This window comes from Panonychus citri, unplaced genomic scaffold (genome assembly GCF_014898815.1).
Source record: "Panonychus citri isolate SS breed McGregor unplaced genomic scaffold, ASM1489881v1 Contig00138, whole genome shotgun sequence".
In the NCBI taxonomy this organism is placed as follows: domain Eukaryota; kingdom Metazoa; phylum Arthropoda; class Arachnida; order Trombidiformes; family Tetranychidae; genus Panonychus; species Panonychus citri.
The window spans coordinates 1,250,552-1,275,609 of NW_026515543.1; the positions used below are offsets into that span (position 1 = coordinate 1,250,552).

Genomic DNA, 25,058 nt, shown 5'->3' on the forward strand with positions numbered 1-25,058 from the left:
CGAAATCTTTTGAAAAAACAATTGGCGTGAGAAAGGACAAGTGATATATTAAAATAATAATATCAGCATCAATTATCTTTAAAATTATCCTTATAAGTCAATAACTAGCGGTCCACTCTGGTATCATGATATCAGAAGCGCTGGTGATACCAGAGTGGGTCGCTTTTATACTACTGTTCGCTAACAATTTAGATAAATTCTCTTGATTACCAATACATAGTTGATTGTAGACAGTAATTTAAATTTTCATTTTCATTATTTATCGATTCAAAAGTTGATCTTACGGGTCAGAGATATTTTTAATAGCAAGTTGAAATATAACAACAATTTTACAGTTTAAAACTTTGATATTGATTATTCATCCAAATAATACAACTCAAGACAGAACGAATTTGATTATCAAATAGGTTGGTTGCTCATTTAGTGAATGAAACTATTGTGATCTTGAATAATTTACATGATTGATGAATCTCAAATCCTCTAGTGTAGATTAAGTTGTACTTTTTTCGCTTATTTGTCATTAGACAATTTCAACCAGATCTTCAGGCATCAGGTAATTTTCAATGTTAACTATTTCATCAACAATTGATTGTGACTCTCCAGGCTCAGTTCCGGTTGAATTGATTTCCTCCATGATAAATTGTTTATCAGGTGAACAATTGGAAACAAGTTCTCGATAAATTGAATCAAAATTAAGTCTATCTTTTGGTTCAGTTTTCCAGCAGCCAGCCATTAGCTTATAAATAAATTCTGGACAATCTTCTGGTGGAATAAGTAAAATACCCTGAAGAATCAGCTTAACAACCTAAATAGTTTTATATAAAAAAGTACAAATGAAAAAAAGACCAAAGGTTAAAATTTAGTGGAAAATCAACAAAACCCTTGGAATAAAAATTTCATTATCTTCACGAGGAGTATATTCATATATGTACCATGAAACAAACACCTTGAAATTATTACTTTCTCAATGGAAGAAAGCTACTCAACATGATGTTCATTCAATTGTTCATCTAAATAAATCCTGATACTTATCATCACCATAAGAAATAAGTCAGTGTGAAAGTGAAAGATTATCTGAATAATAATGTAAATATATTTATTCTTGATATATTATCTACTCCTGAATTCACCCTGAAGTTCATTGTATGTAATAATAATGACAACAGTTTGCAAATTAAATCTTACCTGTCAAAATAATGTAAATACAAAGTAACGCTCCCAATCCTAGTAGGTAAACTTAATAACTCCGATATTCATTTGACAATTATAATTATTATTATCTACTCGATGACGATAATTAATGATTAACTTGAAAATGATTGAAAGGTAACTGAAAGATTAGTAAACATTTTTTTCTCTGATATCATTCTGACATTTTCCTAAACATTATCGGGAAAAAAGTTCCAAAAACTCAGTAACATGTTCAATTAAGTGTACTCTTGTTTATTTTATCTTAATCCTCATCATCATCAAGTTATAATAACAATATACACTCTGACGTTTATTATCATAATCAATGATAAACTTGATGATTAACTTGATAAAATGTTGACGGTTAATCAGTTTCAATAATTATCAACATGATTACCTTTCATTTTTTTTTCTGATGAAACTTTTTCTGTGCCTCTCAATGATAGCAGATTTAAATGTTAATAGTTTTGACTATCTAGTTGATTACTGGTCAACTGGTAATGACCAGTGGTGATTATCATTTGCTATATTTACAATGTTTAATTGTAAAAATTACACTTTCTGGTATATGAATAAGAACTGAATTTATAGATTGTTATTAAATTTGTGTTTTGCCACAAATTGAATTTTTTTTAAATTTCAAATTTTAATTGAGTAATTTAAATTCAACTGGATCATCATGTATTCACTTCAATGAACTGGAAATTTAATCATTGTTTCAATTAAACTATTAAAATGATGATGATGATGTTATTTAGTTTTGTTATCTGGCATCAAATGATCGTATTTAACTAATAATATTAAGATATCTAGGATTATTGAGGGGAATATGAAGTTTAATTATTCTATTTCCGGGTTTCAAGGATAGAATTGAATTTCTAGTGATAATTCAGTTTCGGTTGAGTCCAATTTCAGAGTAAATATCATGATCCTCACTAGTTATCGATCATGATTTCGTAATGGTCAATAATATTGGATGTTGAAAGTAATTATTATTTACTTAAGAAAAGATAATAACATGAAATCAAACATGAGATCGAAAGTTCAGTTTCATGTACTCATCTTATTTCATTCAGATCCTAACTCTTTTGTAATCATTAGTTTTCAACCTCTCTCTCTCTCTCTCTTTCTCAAATCATTGATTCAATAACGATAAAGATAATTAGTGAATTAATATCAGCGTTTGTTTTATAAGATCTTATTTTTATATTCCATGATGATAGCTTATTATTAATATCTCTTGGTTTCCATTGAATGTTTACCTCATCATTTGAATGTCCATAGTAAGGTTGCTTTCCAAAGGCAAATATTTCCCAAAGGACGACACCGAAAGACCATACATCAGATTCCAATGTATATTTACCATAAATAATACTTTCAGGTGACATCCAACGAACCGGAAGCATTTTACTTCCGTTTACCTGGGAGAATAAAAGTAAAAACATTTTATATAATAAAAAGTCAACGAAAAAAAAAAATGAAATTCTAAGCTTAACAAATAAGAATTGAAAGTGGAAGTGCTGCAAAATCTTAAAGTTAATCTGTTAGAATACTTCTGAATAATACTTCAGAACAAATAGGAAGAAGAAAATGGAAACTTCTAACGTGAAGAACTTTGTTATTTCTCCCCAAAAACGGGCAAAAACATCTAAACTCGACGATAGAGAAAGTAGAAAGTTCTGAGAAGAAATAATCATGCTGAGCAAACAATGAATATCAGCAAACAGGTAGCATATTGTTGTTATTATTTACCAGACTTTACAGCATTCAAAGTGGATTCACTACTTAGCATAGAGCGAAAACAAATTACTATCAAGGTAAGAGATAAATACATAACAAGAGATGAGTTGAAATGCTAAGCGTAACCTTGACAACAAAGGTAAATAATATATATTACATTTTGACGAGTTGACAATCTAAATCGAAAGCTTTGAGAGAATAACAATAAAAAATGTCAAGTTTCAGGTAACATATGAAACAAGATGGAAAGTTCAGTTATTGTTTAGTGTACAGTTGTATGGATTTACAGAATTTGATGGTCAAGGTTTGGTCAAGTTGATCTTTTTTTAAGAAAATTTCATCATCGTTATTACCTTGTAATAATCACAGGTATAAATATCTCTGGACAGTCCAAAGTCTGATATTTTAACGGTCAGATTGTGGGTTACAAGGCAATTTCGTGTAGCCAGGTCTCGATGAACAAAATGCTGAGATGATAAGTATAACATTCCCGCTGCAATTTGTGTCGCAATCCAAATTAGATCTCCCTGTAAGTGTTTGAAGATATTGATAATGTTAAGATGATTATTCTGAAAACTATAATCTCAATTTTGGCTGTTCAAGATTAACATTTGGTAATAACATGATAATAACATTTTTTTTCTGTTTTTTTTTCTCGCCTAATTCCAGTTCATATATCTGATTGTCATCATCATCATGCAATCATAGTGATTATGTTTCTTTTTGTTGTAAATTATCATAGTTATTGTTCATTCATCATCAACATGATTAATCAGAAGTAGAAGTGGAAATCATTTTTCCTTTGCTGCTTTCATCATATTGAACTCATACTGATTCCGTTGTAAATCTTATTATTCAGGGAATTCAGAGATGAGGATAACATCATGAATACCATAAGAGTTTTTTTCTTCAATGATTCATAGTGATGTGAGAGAGAGAGAGAGAGAGAGAGAGAGAGAGAGAGATTCCTATTATCCTGAATATAAGGTACAAAAAATTGTATCTCATGAAAAGATTCAACAAGCATGATGGTTCATGAGCTGAATCTGAAAGTGAAACTTGTTCAGGAATAAATTTCTCAGCCTATTTTTTGCATTTTATGTTAATTGCTGAGTTTTACTTTTGTTTATTATTTTTTTTTCGGAATTTCTTAATCCAGTTAATCATGTGGGATGATTATGATTAGCATCATTTTATTGTAATTTGGTTACTCGAAAAGTTAGACTGCTGATTTTGATCATTATTCAATCGTGTTCATGTTGTGTTGATTCATTAATCAACTATTTGAATTACTTTATCTATCTTTAAATTATCATCATCATTATTATCATCTTAATCACTCCCATTATCAGCCAAGGTTAATATTCACTTGCTAATTCATTTCCTAGATGAATAAAGAAAAGGTAATAAAAGTTTAGAATTTTTTTCCTCCTTAACCGATCATAATCTAAATCTTTTTTAATCACTCAATCACTGCCATGTGATTTAACTACAATCCATATAAAGGATACCATGGATTTGGAGGATTGATGATTAATTCATCAGGCTGATCATTTAATCATCTCCACATTTCCATCGTTAAGTTTACAACAAGTTTCAAAGAGATTAAAAAAGGATGATGAAAGAACTTTAAGAAAAAGCAAAAGTTTCGAGTATCGAACACTCGAATCGATAATTGATTCAAGAATTGATTCTTTTTTCAATAAACTTGTGAACAATTTTGATAAATCAGATTGAAATTTTCCTGATTCGATCTTCAGTAATTAAAGGAAAAAACTTAATTATTTGGAAACCTTCAAACTCCTTGTAGACTAATTAAATGCAACCTTCAATAAATTTGTAAATTGATCAGAACAATTAAGATGGAATATGATTAAAATTTGAATTGTATAACAATAATTAATTATACACTGAATCAAAGATAGATTAATTTAGAAGATGAAAAAAGTAATTTAATCAATTTGAAATGCCCAGTTTGAAATATAGCGATGATTTGGTTCAATAGCGTAAATTGATTGCTCTTGATTACTGATGATGGATTATAATTGATAGTTGGGATCAGAAATGTTCTTCTAATCAAATTAACCCTCAATCGATAGTAAAATTTTTCACAATCAAGACCTCTCTTTAATCATAGTCAAAGTAATTGGAAATGTTGTTAATTGTTACAATTTGAACCCAAAATCTAAATGAGGTCAAATAGATTTTTATTGTTACATAGAAAATAATAAGAGGATAAACCTTTTTTACCAAAATAACGACAATAGGAATTAGAGTAATTCTGATATGGAGAGAAAAGTTCATTGAAAATGAAACATATCTACAAATGTCGAAATCAGAACAATGAGTGAAAAAAAAGTTCCAAGATTCTTGCTCGATCCTTCCTTCCTTCCCTGTCACAATTTCCTCATTCTCATCAGTCTTTTCAACCCCTTGAAAACAGGAACCGCGATTTTTTATCCATCATCCTCATCTTCATCATCTCTCTCGTCATCATCATCTCTTAGATGGTTCAACTTAAGATCATCATCACCATTATAATGATTATCATGTATTAGATTTATATCATGAGCAACTCATGGGGAACAAAGTGGAAAAAGAAAAAATCTTAGAACAAGAAATTCTGGTTATAGATGATGATGAACATGATGAAGATGAAGATGATGATGATGATGGGTATAAGGATGAAAAATGAAATGACTGTTAAGTGAAAATGGATGATGGTGATACTATTAGTGATGGTGTTCATGGTGTTCATAAGAATGATGAACATATTGATGATAGAAATACTATCAAGACAAATGATGATTGAATCGATTACCATTTGAACCAAAATTGAACAAAGGTAAAAATACCAATGGGATTTATTAAGTATTTATGTCAACATGAGCAATCACCATTTTCTATTCAATTTAATTGTAGAAGTGTCAAAGGGTAAAGTTAGTAAAGAAGATCGGAGGGAAATTTCCACCATCGAATATAAATTTTCACGATTTGTTCCATTGAAACTATTTGTTCTAATCTGATTCGAATCTATTTTCCTCTGACCATTAACAGCAATCATCATGTTATTTATCACCTTTTATTGTTTCATCTTTTTTTTTCAATTTCTCATTTTGAACTGTTCACTTTTCTAATAGTTTTCTTTTCTCGAGTTTCTTCAACTGAATAACCGGAGATGTTTATTCTTGTTCATCGAGACTGAAATGAATTAATTCTGAACCATCAAGATCGATTTGAACATTTATCTTTCAACGCCCTGGAAGGAAAATAAATTGTGTAATCAAGATGAAAAAAAGTTCAAATTCTACTGAAAAAAATACTGAACCTCTAAGAGTCATTAAAATCCTCCAGAATATTATTTACAGTAATTACCTTAAGGAAATGTAAAAAAAAGTTCTAATATAAATCCCAATTCGAAAGAGATGAAAGTTTCCAGTTACTCTGATTCCAACATTTGTAACTAAATGTTTTCATTTGAAACAAAAGTTAATTTCAATTAACATGAGTATCATTTCATGTTTATCTACAGCCGATAACAATTAAATACAATGAGAAGCAACAATTTACTTAATGATATTAATATGATAAAGTAAAGGTAAGAGTGAAAGTAGAAAAGTTCTGAATTAAATTACCTTGAACATTATTGAAAATTCAATTTATCTTTTTGAGAGTTCGTTGCTTAATAATATAATGATATAAAAATGTATCCATTTAGCTATTAACATGTAATCACTGCAATTCTACTGTAATAACATGGAGCATGATGATTATCTTGAATATTTTGATAGAATTGTTGTCTACGAAATAAAAATGATCCTTACCTCATATAATGGTTTAATCTCAATTGAATCTGGATTTGAAATTTCATGATTCATAAGTGATAATGTTGTTCTAGTTGAACCAGATGAACCTGAATCCATGATCAAGGTTGTCGTTGCTCCGGTCAGAGACTTGGTACTACCAAGAATATTGGTCATTTGATTGTTTTCTGATTGTTGTTGTTGTTGTTGTTTATTTCTTAATTTCTTGGTATCACATTTTCTTAAAATTTCAGTTAAATCTCCGAGTGCCATATATTCAAATACCATGGAAGGTGTTGGCTCTTCATTGGTCACTCCAATTAGTTTGACGATATTAGGATGTTGAAAATTGGACAGTATTTCAACCTCACGTTCAAAATCAGCTCGAAGTTCATTTGAAACTCCTTCTTTCAGAATTTTAATCGCCACTTGAATGATTTCATCTTCATTGGGCTGATATTCACCTGAAGGAGGAGATGAAAAAATGAATCAATCAAATTAAATCATTCAGAATCTATTCTGATGCTCTTTTTATATCCTAATTTAATCATCACCAAAGATAAACAAATGCCTGATCATTGATTTACTATTGAAATTAGCTATTGACTCAAATGATTACAATCAATGAATGTCAATGAAGTGATTAGTCTGATTGTTTATTGATCTTAATAGTTTTGGTCATTCATGTGCTCTTGATGGTTTATTAAACTTTTCTAGGAATTGGCTTCCAAAGTATTAAGACTAATGATATCAACTAATCTTGACTAATGACCGAGTTTGATATATGTCATCTTTTGGCAACTCTGTAACTTACAACTTAGAACTTACCTTTATAAACTCGACCGAAACATCCTTCTCCAATCTCTTTTATGAATCGAATCTGTGTCGCTGGTATTTCAATGTTTTTCAAAATTTTTCTAAATGATGCATCAGGGGAACTGTAAGAAATGAAAGAGTTAAATGGTACAAGTATTTGCAATTAGTATTAATGATTGTCTTTTACATGGTGATAATACTGTGAATATAATCTATCGAGGAGATTTACATGAAAATGAACAAAATTGTTAACAAAGGAGTTTAATGGTAATGAGATTAAAACTAATTGACTTTCATCTTGGTGGTTCCAACTTATCATGTTATTCAAATGAATACGGATATTGTATTCATCACAAAAGAAACTAAACTTTTCTCATTTGCTTTATTCAAATTATTTTTTTTCCTCTTTCTTATTCATGATGATACAAGTTTCTTATAATCGTCATGTTTATCTTGGAACAGCCACCTAGATGAAAGTTTTCTTTAATCGTTTCAGGATTGTTATCATGAATGAGCTTATAACAGAATGAAAATCTCTCGAACTTTGATATTTTCCCTCTAAAATCTGATTTTCATAGTAAAAATTTTCCTCTTCTTTTATTCATCAAGCCAAATGTCAAGTAAGACAAACAAAATTTTCAAAATTTTGTGGTGATTTTTAAAGGTCGAGATGATGAATTTTCATCTCAAAAATAACTTCATCTTTATATTATTAAAATACTAATAATATTATATAATTCATAGAGCTCAGTGAATGAGGTGACATCTGATCAACTGGTCTTTTAGATAAGAACAGAGATGAAACTAAGAATTGATTTATGAGATAATATCTTCAACTATCTACCTGAAGAGACTCAGCATGAATATTTCATTACCATGAATGGTAAAGCAAATTATGTTTTTCCTTGAGTGGATGAAAACAATAAAAAAGGAAATAAATAAAATCATCTCAGAATAATACAGAAATCACTTATTCGTATACATGGAAAACATTTATCATGATAAAAGTAAATGGAAGAAAAAAAATATGAAACGGAAACAATGTGACGAATATGATATCCACTCGAGTATTATTGTTAACATTAGAAGTAGAGAAAAAGTTTTTGTAACATTTTCCATCAGTATCACCTCGATACAATATTTATTTGCAATAAAAAGGATAAAATATTAATAACATGAAACTGAATAATCTTCATCATTATATTGATACAAAGCTTTTCCTTTTTCAGCAGTTTAAATTCGTGGGAAGGTAAAAACTGTTGATTCAAATGCTGTTCTTGTGGATGATGAATACGATGAATAACTAATCAGTGGAACATGAATATATATAAATTTGGTTGGCTAAGTTGATTGGATTACTTTCAACGATAAACAATATTTTTATTATTATCATCTTTCTAATAGTTTATACTATCAATCCTCATTCCAAGTTGATTGAGGATTGTTGAAGATAAACTTTAATGATTATTATCATGATACATGGAAAAGAAGATAAAAGTTTCCTTTCAATTTCTTTTGGTCGCTTACCTTGAATAATAATTTGGATTAATCACATATTGTTGGATGCAACGGGCAAGTGATCCCTTCGATGGATCTGGACTTAATTTTCGTCTTGAGCGAAGCTTTGATATCACATTGTAACGACGAAGTACCATAAACATACCAATAAGAAGGGCGAATGAGATTAGACAGAAAATTGTTGATAGTAAAAGGCTATTGAATAATTTATTGGGTGAATTCATTTGCTTTGAATGTGTTAAATTTGAAGGTTCCTTGAGGATAGAAAGAGGAAAAGGGATTTGCAATTGAACAAGAAAGTAGAAAAAGTTATTTTCTAGAAAAGTTCTGATAAAGATTCCCAAAGACCAACAACAATTCATTTAGACCTAAACAGACAAACATTTTCTGGTTAAATGTAAATTAAGATATATTGTTATCTCTTATTCTTGACCATTAACTGACCATTATCTGATAATCATCATAAATGTTATTACATGATCATTGGTTTTCAGCTAATCAATTATTTGATTGTTTATATTATCAACTTGAAGCTTGAAATGAATAATTCTAGTTAGGGTATAAAATGTTGTAAATCTGATGATGGTGATTAATTGATAGTTTTCTGGAGGTTGGGTTTTGTTAAATGTCTAACTTGCCTGATCGTTTTTCCAAAATGGCTCGGTTTGTGGATGAGTATTACCATTGATAATCGTTGGCTCATGATTACGATCAATTGGTGTGATTTGAAGAGTAGGCAATGAATGTTCAGAATCAATCACAGTTTTCGATCCAAGATCTAGTTAAGATTATCATATTGTTAATGATATATTGTAATAGAAAACAATGAATTGAATGGCAGAAAATACAAAGATTGGTATGAAAACGATGAAAATTGATTGGAAGGGAGTTTCAAAGATTCATTAGTTTTCAAATTTAAATTGTTACATGGATCTGATCGTGATTGAATTGCAGGTTCTACTTTATTCATGATCTCTTGAATCATTTCCAGAACTTTTACCACTTATAACAATCAAACTAGATAAATTCATTAACTAGAAGCTAAATTTGCATATTGCGGTGATTCAGAAGACAATTTGACCTTGAATTTAAACTCATACAATCAAAAAAGTCTCAGGTATTAATAAAATAAACCAAAGAAAATCAACAGCCATGACAAAAATACGACCAGTATTCTAACTGTGGCGAAATCTTCATTATTAGTATGAAAACTCCGCTTATGAGTGGCTCAGATGCGGAAGTGGGAGGAAGATTTTAAAGGGAAATTTAAAGTCGAATTTACAGCCAACAATATTGATTCTTTTTCATCCTCATCCAAAACACTTACACCTTTACAATTATGAGTATTTTATACTCGCTGCTTTAGCATTATCTAGACTTTAGATGTTTTGAATTTTGACTGCTTCTGGTAATTAACGAAGTTATACGAATTAGAGAGCAGATTGATTTCTACCGATTATCTTTTAACAATGCACCTAACGATAAGATACGATCGAATCTTCTCTTAGGTAGATTATTTTTCCCAGACCAGGCAGTTTTATTACTACTAATAAATAAGTAATAAAAACTTTTCATTTCTTCAGGGTTATTTTGACCCGTTTAGATTTATCTACTTAACTTTTACTCACAAAATCGTTTATTAAATCAAAATTTATAAGATTTAGAATATTTTGTCTCGAGTTTATCAGTAATAGCTCTAGACAGAATGGTCTAAATCTTCTAAATTTTGATTTAATTACCAATTTTTTGAGTAAAATTCAAGTATATAGAATTAGCCACGTTCTCTGGACTCCTTTGAGTTAAAATTTTAGTTAAAGTTGAATTTGTGGATTTATTTTGTTTGTTGGATTTTAAATCTTCCCAATCATGATAACCGTCATTATCACAGAAATTTACACACACTTTTTATTTAAGTTTTATCGATCCAACTCAATAAGTAAGAAGTAAGTGCGTCGATTTTTTCTCTCTCTCTTTCGCGCTCAGAATCATTCAGTTTTTAATCTCTGTATCAAACAGTGTTCTCTCTCAATTTATGTGAAATGAATAACAAAATAGATAATTATTTCTAAAATAAAATGCAAAAACTGCTGAGCTTTGGATCATGAAATGGGCCAAAGCGAGCAATTTCTCTGAAATAACGATCCAAATGCATAATCTAGCTTGGACATTTGACCTTGGTTTTATTTTTTTATCTAGGGGTATTTTTCAGGACAGCTTTCTAAAAAGTGCTTATCGCCGGGAAAGTGGGAAGTAACTCTCATCGTCCTCTTTTATGTCAATATGGCCATTATCGGGAATGGATTCCTTCGTCATTATTTTTAATCACGCCAGCTGGCGAGCGAATTGTTCAGGGTTAGATTTTAGGATATCTCGTCGTTAGCAGACATTGATTCCAAATTTGAGCAATAATTCACAACAATACTTGCCACATGAATCAAATTTAAAGGCCAGCTCTCGTTGCAAACCAGTCCTACCATCGGCCACTTTTTTGAATTGGTTTAAATTTCGCGCCATCACTTTAATCACTTTTTGGCCACAATTGTAATAATTAGTAAATTTTCACCATTTCTGACCATTAACCCGATCCTGTAGACTGACCTCAGGGGTATATTAGAATTTTTCAGCCTATTAGCACATTGGTATAAACTTAATTCAGGATGTTCACTAACAAATGAAACTATAAGAGCGCGTTGATTACTACGATTGAGAACCATTTTGAAAAACAATTAATTGTCAACTAATTTACTTTTTTATATTAAAATGACGCCCACCAAATTTGCGTTTGCTTAAGTCTAATTTTGGAACCAAAAGGTCTAGTCTTAATCTTGATTTGAAAAACTTACTGTCAAACTTTACCACTCATACCTCAGTATTGGTACCACAATTAAAGCTAATTGTCGCAAAATGAAAAAATATTCCTTAAAATAGTGACGCTCATTTTAATGGTTAGCATCATGTGACCTTTGAATAAATCAGGAACAAGGAAATAAAAAATATATCGAAATTTTTGATGAGTTCAGATCTTTTTTCTACTTTTTCCTGTCTGCTTTCACTGTCCAGTGAATATGTTTACCCAATGATCCAGAACTTTTATCATCGAAAGCAAAATATTTACCAAATAAAATATAATTCACAAGTTCCCAATTGCTGGTTTACTACTAGTCTGGATTCATTGTTATCCCATGACCTTGATTTATTGACTCCTTGTAGCATGCTGATGTTCATGAAACTGAAAACAATAGGAAATCAATTTAAGTCTATCATTATGCTGAAATTGATATAATCTCAATGGTGATAAAAAAATGCTCAAATTGTTTACCTTTCACATTCAATTATCTCATCATGAGGATCATGAAATTCTTATCCAAACATTATGATCGTAATTTTATATTCACAGATAGTACTGGCTCAATACTCCTACTGAGAGGGATAGTAATAAAGTTGCTTATTGTCAGCTGTTGACGATTATATCAGAATTGATCTGAAGAATCTGTTGAGTCTTTTTCAATAACATTACTCATACCTCATTGAATATAAATGTGATGATTACCTGGGAAGTTCATACGATTAATAATAGTTTCATGGATTACCTTTAAATAACCTAAGAAACCATGATAGTGATGGTACATCATCATGATATGGGTAATAAAAGGTAAGAGAAAATTTGAAATATCAAAATTGGGAACACTAAGTTCTATCTTTATGAGTAACAACTTACTGGAGAATCATTTTCATGTGTCAAGTATCATGAAGATAATGATTCTAAATTGTAAGTATTCATTGAAGTTTTCTCAATTTTTCCATGGCTCATTTGATAAAAGAGTTTTATCTTCAAGGTGAAAAAACAAAACTCATTGAAAATCAACAGAATAATGGTAATATTATTAATAATAAGTTATCGATGAAAATTTTGAAGAAAATGTTATTATATGAGCCATGAATTCTCAATGTTAACAATTCATAAGATTTGAATTTTTCAGCACTTGATGATTTATCCAAGTTACAAGTTTACTGTTTACATTTATGCTCAGGGAGGGAAATTTTCAGTTCATTATCAACAAGAAACTCTTGATTTATGTTGTTTATATGATAAAGTTGAGTGTGGGAAGTTATTTCCGTTTCCTTTTGGTGAATATTCCTTTCCTCTTTACATGAAAAGATATTTTTTCGAAACTTTTTTCTCCTCATCTCTCTCTCTCTCTCTCTCTCTCTCTCTCTCTCTCTCTCTTACCATTCAGATTAGAAGTTGATAATAACTGCTCTCAACACAAGTTAAATAGATTCCCAAACCAGATTCATTCCAAGTAGTTACGAACAAATGAAAATGATCAACATGAAATTCACAGAGTCAGAATCTTTGAAATACATTGTATCTGAATTTACGTTTCATCATCCAGTCTAAAAGGAAGACAACATAACAATGTTTACCTGTGAGATTTTCGTTTAATAATATTTACAGTTTTGAGCTTCTAATGGCAAAGGTAATCAATTGTTTCCTTTTCAATATGAAGCTCATGAATTTGACTCGATTGAATTGAAACCAGAACTTTTCCTCATTCTCTTCATGTGTACTTTCACTCATTGTTAATTATAAACTTGAAACTTGCTGGAAATGTCAAATTAATTAGCAGACAAGAAATAAAAAAGGGTTAAAAAAGTTCAAACTGATAAATTTAGTGAATTAATCTGGTTAATTAACATGACTTACGAAACAATAAACTTAAACTAACATGATAAGTAGTTGATTAAAAATTCATTGTAAGTAAGTTTCTGATTATTTTATTTTTCTCAACACATTTAAAGCCAATTATTGTTTACATTTGCTCAAAATGTGATAATCAAACTTGTCAACTTGATTAATAATATAACAGTAACATTGTTATCACTTGATTAATTTAATGTTGATAGAAAAAAGATTTGTAATTAACTCTGTTAATTATTGAGTATGAGAAGAAAAAATCACCCTTAATTATTTTAATGCGTAAATCTAATTGATTATTAACCATTAGAACAATGAAATTATCGTTGATTGTATTTGGAGATTTTTTTTTCTTCCAACTCAATGACTTTCATGATTCATGGTAATTAATCATAATATTGTCAAACAATTAACTGTAATTAACTCAAAAGTAATTACTACTTAAATGATTGAAGAAAATGTGTCTTCTCAATAATAATCAGAAATTCTGTTTTCTTATTGAATCAGCAATTTACTATTTATCCGATTAACTATTGAAATTTATCCGATTCAGCAAATCAGCTTAATCTTGATGATCAGAGATGTAACAATTTAAGAGTATTGTTTCATGTATTAATCATGTCAACAATTAACTTTAATAAAGTTAACCTCGAAATTTTCAACGTAAAAACATGTTAGTAAAAGTTAATTGTTACAGATTGAATCACTTGAAATACTACAACAATTAGTCAACATTAACAATTTACTAAAACATGAAATTGCAAATAATACATTTAATTCCCAGAAGATTAATGATCAACACAATTGCAACTTTATCAATTTAATTGTTAATTAATCAACTACTCGTTCATCATTTCGTGCTCATTTCTTGCCTTTTTTTCAAGACATTATCTAAGTGCTAATCTTTAGCTGATTGTTAATCATGATTAACAATTAATACGATAGTTATAATTATAAAGAAAAACAATGATTACCCTTGGGTAAATGGAGTTTAGATTAAATTAGCCGATTAAAAGATTAACTTTTTATGATTGATTAGCTAGAGGATAAATTGTTAATCGTAAATGTATTAAAAGACTAATCGATTTTACTTTTTTGTTTGATTCTATTCAGATTTGATTGTTTGATTGATTTGGCAACTGATTCGATTTTGGTGGGCAATTTCAAGGAGATTAATTAGTATATCGATTACTCACCATGTTTGACTCGATCACAGCCGAGAATTGGGTCTTCGGGTCTGAGATCGTGGGTACAAATACATTGGTGACCGAAACTTGTACTTAAACAACCCGCCTCAGGGCCACAAGGTCGATGGACACAATCGTCTATAGAGAATGTGAAAAATAATTGGTGTGGTTTTGGTTAGAATATGGAGTAAAAATATTAATCGAAATAGTAAATTATATTTGCTGTTTTCCTGTTGGCTCTAAGTTAATGTTTCATTTCAGTTCAATTAAGTTGAAAATCTTTGTCTCAGTGGGCTGGGTAAGGAAAGTTCTTGATGATTATGATGTTAAATAAAGTCCACATGAAATTTATCACTTGACATTGAATGAACAACTTCCGGATGCTGTTCATGGTAAAACATAACTCCCACTGTCAAGTTTACCCAAGCAAATATCCTAATTTACACCCACCCAAACTTCAGGAAAAAAATATGAAGTTTTTGGTTCTCTAATTCAGAGTTTTTCATCATGATGAGATATGAATTTTCTGTGATAGGAAAAGAAAATGTTTTACATTCTCTAAGTTCTGTGGATCATGAAAATATCATTTTACCTTGATGACACAGAATTTACTCATGATGAGAGTAAAAAGTTTCCATCAATTTTTATGGCAACAAATTGAAATAAATACAAGTATGAATCGTTAAGGAAAATGGGCCTTAATCAGTTTCGCTCTGAACTTTATCATGACATGAATTCCAATCATTATGAAGTTTAACTTTCTTCGCCAATATTAATAATATTTCATGTAGAAAATTGTAAAAGTTTATTTCTATTAAATTTTATCAATTCAAAACACCACCATAATGGAAATTAATTCATTGGCTATTCTTGCTTCACATTGGCTCTTTGAGATCAACATAAACTTTGATTGTTGTGGAAAAAGACTTGATAGTTTTGAATCTAAATGTCACAAATATCAGTTTATGAAGAGAGTCAAATGTATCAGAATCCATAAGAAATCTGATATACATGATAATGAGTCTAAAATTATTGTTATTTCTTGAAATTCATCATGATTCTTTCAGAAAATTGACCAAAAATCAGAATTCAAGTCACGATCATTATTAATCTATGCTCATCTCATGTTGCAAAGTTTTATTAAGAAAAGTGTATTTTTGTAAATTGATTCATTTTCATGATTGATTCATTTGCTTGAATTTCAAGATAATCTGAATTTGAATAATGATCAGAAATTTTCAAATCTACAGAAAAGTCTAGACTTTCTGAATAACATTCATTGTTCATGGTATGATTTCTGAAAGATAGGAACTAATTCTGAACTTTTCTCCTCCAAACTATTTGTGATTCTGGATAAGTTCAACTTTCAATTAATTGAATTGAGTGAACTTGGGGTAAATTCATCATAATTATCATGATGATCAGATCGAATTACTGATTAGAATTGAAACAATCTACCTTCGCCATAGAAAAAGTATCATGATGATTAGTTTCAATTCTCGGGTTTATACAATTTTCGCAATTGAAATCCAATAAGAAAAGAAAACAATAATAATGAAAAACTTTTTTCAAGAACTTTTTTCTTTTTATTCTACCTTTTCACTCGCAAAGTTTTGAAATTGGAACTGAAAAAATATAAAGCAATCAATTATGTCTGAAACAGTTGATTTTACCATGATGATGATGATGATTGTGTTGATTCATGGTTGCTTTTCAATGGTTATGATTGTAAACTGAGTATTTGGAAAGGAATACAGAAAAGCATATTAAACCAATGAAAGAGATTGAATCTTGCACCTAAGGCAACATGATAATAATTCATTGAATTTCAACTGAGTTCATATCAAACTCTTCATCTTATTATGAGAGATAATTTAATGGACAATGATGGTTATCATTGGAATCAGATTGTTCATCAACTTAAATTATGTCTTTGATTGACAGATATACGCTAATAGAGTTGAATGTTATCACCTTGGTTTACAGATTTTCATCATGGAAACTCAGTCCACGCAACATGATGAATTCAGCAATAAATAAGGATTTATCATCTTTCCCATCATCCTGATCGACTAAGCCTTGAAGGTATCTAATCATGATGATAAATAGATGCTTCTCATTTAATAGTTTATATATAAATGTTACAATATTTATCTTCCCTAACGAGGTTCAGGGGGGAAACTTTTTATCATGATATTTATCATGAGATAGATATAAGTTCAGTCTAAATGATCTCTTTCACTCTGTTCAGATCATGAAAAAAGGATCATGGGAGTGCTGAAGAAGAAGGAAATTATGAGATACAGGAAGAGGAAAGTTGTAGAAACTTATGAAATCATTGATTCCAATTCAGCCGTCACCATGATCATGATGATGAAGATTATCCCTTGTCTTTACCAATTTTGTTTCGTTACTTTGAAACTGGATCACTATTCAAACTTTCATCATCATAATTTTCATCTTCTCATGAAGGAAAAGTTTCTCTCCATCTCTTTCCTCCCATGAAATTATACACTCGGCTCCCTTTTCAAAAGGTATTATTATCAAATGAATTAACTGGGAGTAAAACTTTCATCATAAGTATTATGATCAATTATATGATTCTGTTCATTTTGGTTGATTAAATTCAATAATGTCCACGGTTATCATGTTTAGGGTGTAAATTTGAAACCAAGAATATCATCAGTAATGAAAAATATTATCATCTTTTTCAACACAATCCTGAGTAATCTGATGATTCTCATGTGATCTAACTCATTAAAAGAAAAGGAAAGTTAATTAATGTTAATTTATGATTGAATAAAAAATAAATATTTTCATTCCAACCCTTAAATTATCATTTATCTAGATATTAAATCCAATGAGTTTCACCCTGAATCATGAACTTTGTCAGAATCATTTTCTATGGCTTATATTAGAATTTGTATCCTGAAAGAGAGAGAGAGAGAGAGAGAGAGAGAGAGAGAGAGAGATGAGTTAAATCTAACATCATGATGATGGTTATCGTGGTAATGATAAATGATAAATGAACACGGTGGTTATGATTAGATGACGAAAAAAAATTCTATTCTTTATTGTTCAACTCAGAACAAAAAAGCAAATAAAACACTTATCATGGAAAATAATGAGAATTTAAATAATTCTCATTGGAATTTTTTTCTCTCTCTTTCTTTCCTCATGAAAAAAGCTCGGGTTGGCTCATGATTGCTCTTAATTGCTATTAGATTATTGTCATTCAGCTAATTTGAATTTTCTTTAGAAAATTATTATTAAATTAACAGTTTTAGACTGGATACTTTTTTTCCCATTAAAACTCAGGTTATCTTGAGAATCTCACTCATCACCATGAATTTAATTAGATGGTAAATTATTACTTTCAAAAATTTCATAAATTCCAAAATGGAATCAGTAAGCATGAAGCTTTCTGAATACTCATCCAATTCTCAGGATATTTCATGTAAATAAGGAGAAGTTTCCAGACTAAAAGTTTTGTCCAATTTTCCTTCAATATTTTTCTCAGTGACGATAATAAAAATTTCATGAGATTTTTCAAGCACCATGGTTACATATGATTTCATTAGTTTCAAAATTATTCTGAATGAATGAGTAATACATCAATCAAATTTCGCAATTTAAATTGTTTCGAATGTATTTCTTTCTTTTACTGGTGATTGGAAAATCATCAAGAGTTTAAACACCTTATCGAAATCGAAAGAGTATTTTCCCCAGAATTTCATGAGAATCTAATTTTTCTTATGATATCACCCTTTCTACTCAGTTAGATTAGTTCAGTTTATCCTGTAGCTCTGAACGAACAGTTATCGTCACCAGAATTGTAGAATAATCTGTTCCCGGGAAATTTTCTCTTCTATTATCATGGTTCTCCCTCTGTACTCGATAACTTGATTTCAATTCTGTTTCTGGGCTTACGATTTATTCAGCTTATTATTATAATATCAATGGTAGAAAGTGAAATCCATTTGCCAGGTAAAAGGAAAAGAATAGAAGGAAAAAAATGAGATTGAATTTTCGAGATTTGAAATTAAACCAGAACTTAAATCATATCAATCCATTTGTGTATCATGATGAACAATTTGCTTGAATTAATAATAAATTCTTGAATCATCAGTGATTGATTTGATTTACTTAGAATAACAATAAAATCAGCTGATGGTAAAAACGTTGATGAGGATAATCATATGATAGACAAATCCTTTTAAAATTTGTAACCTGAATTTTAAGCTCAATTGAATTTGTTCACAATGTTCATGATGATTCAACAATTGATTTTCTGAAAATTTCAATCTATTTACAGATGATTAACCTCATTATCAGAATAAGAAAATGTATCAACCCAAGTTCAGTTAATCATTCATTTGATGAATGGTGATGATTGTCATGATCAGTAAGTTGAGATTTATCATTATTTTACTTTTTTCTCTCTCATATTTTTTTTCAATTGAATGAATTGATAGACAACTTGGAATCTGAAGTCTTTTATCAAAATTTCATGATGTTTCCAATCATTCATCTTATCAGATATTCAACGATTCACATGATGATGATTATGATTCTAAACCACTGACGATCTCCTCCCACTTCCTCTTCCGTTTTCCTTTTTACATTCATATTCTCTCTCTGTCTCTGTCTACAAGATGATTAATGTCACTCTCATAATTCTGTGAGACTGTATCATTATTATTATAATTTCTATCATGGTGATTCTGATTCTTTCGAATGAGAACTTGATATTTCTTATCTTTGGACAAAAAAAAAGAAAAAGAGACAAGAAAATGTCCAAAAAAAGAAAGAACAGAATAGAATAAAATGTTTATCGAATTTTTTCGAATAACTTTTATTCTATCATGTATACTCTTTCTATTCTATTAATAATAACAATTCTAGCTTAGCACTTCATCTCTCTCTCTCTCTCTCTACTTTTTTCCTCATCTTTTCGAGTCTCACCATGAACATCATCACAAAGATAATCACCCACAGGATCATCACGAGAATTGAATTCGGTTCAAATTTAGGACATTTTGGTAAAGTGTATCACTAAAAGTATTCTCATCAAATTTAAGAAATCAGAACTTTTTCCTCAGTAAAAATTTGATTTTATCAACAAATCGAAATCATTCCGATACATATTATAAGATTTTCTAACAAAGTTAGTTTAGATTAAGAAAAATACAAAGAAATAATTTCCAAGATCAAGAGGATATTATCATTTACCATGATAGGGATGAATAAAATATCCGAAAGTCATGAAATATTAACTTATGAGAAAACATTTTCAATAACATTTTACTCAAAAGTCTCAGAATTTTCAATACAGTCGAATCAGAATGAATTCATATACCTTTAAGAAAGAATTAATGTTTCCAAAGAAAGAAAAAAAGACTAATCCTTTAGGAGGTGATTAAGATAATCTCCTTTCAAATTGAATTCATTTAGTAGAAGAAAGAAAAAATTTATTAGAAGTTTCAATTGATGTTTTGTTCTGTCGACAACAAGTAGTTCTTTTTTCGTGTACAATTTCGAAATGTCCCAACAAAGAGGGAAATATACTAAAATTACTGAAGAAATGAGAGAAATTATCATTCGACTTCATAACGAAGGTAAAAGAGTTAAATATATAAGTGAAACCCTTAGTTTAAAATTACCTTCAGTTCAAAGTGCTATCTCAACATTTAAAAAGTTCGGTAATAAGCCAAGAGAAAGAGGTCATCGCAAGTGTAAATTAACAATGGAACAACGAAGTGAATTGAAATCTTGGGTGGACGAAAACTGTCAGCTAACATTAGAAGATTTAGCTAATCGAGTTGAGGATAAATTCAATATAAAAGTTTCACCAACTACAATTTTCAATTATTTGGACGATCTTCACTATTCGTATAAACGAGTTTCACCAGTTCCAGTTCGAAGAAACAATGAACAAACAATCGAAATTCGATTTAAATATGCTCAAACTTTCATGGAGAAAGTTGACCAAACATCAACGATATTCATTGACGAAACTGGAGTTGCATTGCATTGTCGTTACAATTATGGACGAGCTAAAATTGGACAACGAGCTAATTTAGATGTTAGAGCAATTCGAGGAAAAAACTTTTCTGTTTGTGCTGCAATGTCTTCGCAAGGACTCGAATTTTATCAAGCTCAACAAAACGCCTACAACTCGATCGACTTCATCGATTTCATCAAACAATTTTTGAATCTAATACCAAACGGATCAATTAAAAAACACTATTTAATCATGGACAATGTCCGATTTCATCACAACAATGATGTTGAACAAATAATCAATGAGAAAGGACATGAATTACTTTTTCTTCCTCCATATTCACCGTTTCTGAATCCTATTGAAAATTTATTTAATCAGTTGAAATTTTATATAAAAAGGTTATCACCAAAAACAACTGATGAAGTTTTCCATGCTATTGAAAATGCTTCACAGGTTATCTCACCTGAAGATTGCGCTAATTATTGGAAAAACATGAGAAAATATGTATCTAAAAGTCTACAAAAGATTAGAATCGAAAATTAATTGAAACTTCTAATAAATTTTTTCTTTCTTCTACTAAATGAATTCAATTTGAAAGGAGATTATCTTAATCACCTCCTAAAGGATTAGTCTTTTTTTCTTTCTTTGGAAACATTAATTCTTTCTTAAAGGTATATGAATTCATTCTGATTCGACTGTAATATCAAATAGTATTATTATTATGATAAGTTTCATTATCTCTTTTTATTTTATCCCTTATCATCATCATAAATCTCATGGCCAGGGTGATGCTTATTGAATATGATAAATTAAATGCAGAACTGTGGGAGGAATTTTTTTATCTTATCATTTTTTTCAATATTATATTATTAATATTTTCATTTACACCGGAATTATATTCATCTTATCAAATCCATTGCTCTTTGTATCTGTCAGAAACAATTTATCATTTGATTGTCAGTTACCACCAGTTATCATCATGATTTCATTATTTATTATCATGATTGTGATTCCAATGAAAATACTTACGATTGTTCAATAGATTATCAGATTTAATCTAATGTGTAGGCTTAGATCATTCATCAATTTGATTTGTTTCCGTCGATTCTCAATTATTATTATGATTGAAAATAATGGAAAACAATTAACTGATTACCTTTCGATTTACCTTTAAGCCCTAAACTGGTTTGAGTTAATTGTTACTAATTACTAATAATAATACTTATGTTATTTACTCTTCTCAATTAGAATCAACTATTTATCTTCAACAGCTTTAAGACTTAAAACTTTTCTCTTTCTTTCTCATTTTCTTAGAACTCGAGGTTCAGAACTTTCAGATTCGAGGAAAACTTTTTTTTTCATTCCAACTATTTCGATGATTACAAACTGATTTATATAAACTACTTGAACTTAATCCGGTTCCTATTGATGATCATTAATGCCCAAACCAATGTCTTAAGCAAATATTAACTTTGATTGCAGCAATTTAACAGTTAATAAGCTTAATGATTACACTTAACTAACAGGTTGTAGTTTGTTGTTTATCAATCAATTGATTAATTTATAATTAGCTTTTGTTTCCTAGATGATAATTAATATTATATTAGTACAAACCAGTTGGTGATAATTAAATTCTTGGCCTAAATTAATTGTCTACCTTTAATTGATTTATCATGTATTTCTAATGAAACCTGAGATTGAATCCATCAAACAATTAACAGCTCTGATTAACAATCAAATGAACATCAATGTAACATATTGAGATAATATGTTAATCCAGTGATTTAATCACTATGATGATAATGTTATTGTTTTATATTACAATCTATTGGTTAATTGTAATTACCTGTTAAATTAAGTGTCTATTGTTTACAATTTGCTTGATTATAAATTACTTACTTTTTTTGCGATTCAAATCATGGTAAACAGATAATAAAGTTAATTGTTACAATTTGAATCACATTGTTGTTGACATATAATCTATTTTTACTTTTAAATGTCCAAATATACAGTTAATTGTATATTGATTGTCAAATTCAAATTAAACTAGAAAAGTAAACTGTCAAACTAGAATGTTAATTGTTGACATTAAATAAACAGTAATCTAAGTAAGTTATATATATGAAATTCAATTTGATTCAACAACCATCACAATGTATTAAGTTTTCCAGTCAAAGTTAATTGTTTGAAAATCTCGTTCTAATACACAGTTAGTGGTTGAATAATCATCTATTAATTGATTAGTTTCAGTCTCTTTTATTTACCATGTGAATGATAAACTGACCATAACCTGTGATGGTCAAATTGTGTTCAGGTCTGTTCAAAGGGTGAATGTAAAAAAAAAACGTGAATCTAAATCTTGTTAATAGTGATAATGGTCAAGATAATCATCATCTGAATATGTCATACCATGAGCATTGAACCTCAAATCAAACTGGACACTGTCCAGTTTTGAGGAGCATAAAAAAGTTGAGCTTGAAAAAAAAAATCTAATGATATCTGCCATTGACAGATCAATTTAAACTCAATCAAATGGGTTTTTTGTTCATTGATTTACTTGATTGTGATGATAATTTATCATAAGTTTGAATTTTGGGATAATAAATCATTTTGATCAATCAGGTTTGCTTTGGGTGATTGTAATTATTTGGTGGTGATGATCAACTTTTTGAACATTCAATGAAATTTAATTGTTGTTTTAGTTAGTATATATTGTTTACTTATTGAAAGTGATTTGATTGTTGAAACAATTAACTTGATGAGTTTGTTTCTTACCTGCTGGAGGTTCAAGATCATGGAAATTCAAACCGATTGAATCACTTCCGTTAATTGTGTTTAATGAAGTTAAATCCATTTGGACAATTGTAGGATTTAGTTAATTGTTTTCGAAACTTTCGATTAAATGAAATATGTATTTTTAGGTGATTAGAAACTATGATTAGTTTAATTGTTCAAATTCTACAGTTTAATTATTAAGATTTTTTGCTCTGATTCATATGATTGAACCATTGAAACTTAATTAAAATACACAAACAATTAAAAGTTAATTGTGGCCGAAAATTGGAATCACTTGAAATATTAAATTGGATAAACAAAGAAACGGACAAACTTTATTGGCTATTAACTGATTGAAATGTTTTAATTGTTTTTTAATTGATTGTAATTGTTACACTGTTAACGATTCGATGGTGATGATGATTATAATTGGAAGACAATTGAAAGATAATAGGATGATAACATTGAAGATGAAAACTGATGAAGACCAAGTGAACTTTTTCTCTATGAGAATGATAATGATAAAAGTCGAGAGGAAAAATCGAGAGGAAAAATGTTCAAACTCGAAGCTCATGCTCACAACTCTTAGAATATTTTTACTCTCTCTCTTTCTCTCTCTCTCGCCCTTTCTCTCTCATCTTCCTTGTCATCATCATCTATTTAATTTAACTTGATTCACAATCAGTTGATTCTCATTTTCAATTGTAAAAGAGTTGATTGTTAATATAAGCCAACAATCAGCTTAAATGATGATATGATTAAGGATCATTGATAGTTAGATCAAATTAATCTTGATTAACATTGATATTAATAATTTTGAATGACAATTGACCATTAACATGATTAGTATAATCAACAATTTAATATCACACAGCATAATCATGATGAAAGATTAATAATAAAATGAATGAAATGATTAGCATTTAATTGATAAATAAGATCAATAAACTTTACTTATGTTTTGGTTGACAATTAATTAATTATTATTGATTGTAAAGGTTGAGGTTAACAGTTAATCAATAATTAGACTAATCAGTTACAATCAACTCAAGTGTAATTGATTAAATTATTAGCATCAACGTTTAATTAACCATGACAATGAAAACAAAAAAGGTTTGATATGATTAAGAGTAAATTTAATTTCCTTAGACAAACAATTTAAGTCAAATTGTTAACCGTTAATTGTGATCAGTTTATAATGATTTATGTATGTCTGAGTTTTATTGATTGTTAATTGTTGAGATTCTTGTTGGTTCAAAGTGATTAATTAATCATTCTCATCGTGTAAAACTTTATTGTTACCATTAAAATCTGATTATAATTAA

General features: G+C 29.1%; 1 protein-coding gene across 2 annotated transcripts; it reads right to left on the minus strand.

Annotated features, from left to right (window-relative positions):
• Positions 1 to 280: 280 nt before the first annotated feature.
• LOC128393251 (muscle, skeletal receptor tyrosine protein kinase-like) lies at positions 281 to 24,245 on the minus strand. 2 transcript variants are annotated; one of them, XM_053353389.1, is made up of 9 exons: positions 23,734 to 24,245; positions 14,964 to 15,092; positions 9,707 to 9,846; positions 9,078 to 9,322; positions 7,563 to 7,672; positions 6,756 to 7,198; positions 3,285 to 3,458; positions 2,454 to 2,612; positions 281 to 805 (listed from the first exon to the last, which is right to left on the minus strand). In XM_053353389.1, the coding sequence occupies exons 1-9, from the start codon at positions 23,810 to 23,812 to the stop codon at positions 521 to 523; spliced, it is 1,764 nt and encodes a 587-aa protein (XP_053209364.1). In that variant the 5' UTR covers positions 23,813 to 24,245; the 3' UTR covers positions 281 to 520. The 2 variants fall into 2 exon arrangements, with proteins under 2 accessions (XP_053209364.1, XP_053209365.1); XM_053353390.1 differs by lacking the exon at positions 3,285 to 3,458.
• Positions 24,246 to 25,058: the final 813 nt, after the last annotated feature.

What these genes read in the sequence shown, in the direction of transcription:
- LOC128393251 (XM_053353389.1), bottom strand. Translation starts at nt 23,812, where the DNA reads ATGGATTTAACTTCATTAAACACAATTAACGGAAGTGATTCAATCGGT. An exon ending in TGATCTTGAACCTCCAGCAG is followed by an intron (nt 15,093 to 23,733) that starts GTAAGAAACAAA and finishes CATTCTCTATAG; the next exon opens with ACGATTGTGTCCATCGACCT. An exon ending in ATGGACATTCAAATGATGAG is followed by an intron (nt 806 to 2,453) that starts GTAAACATTCAA and finishes AAAACTATTTAG; the next exon opens with GTTGTTAAGCTGATTCTTCA.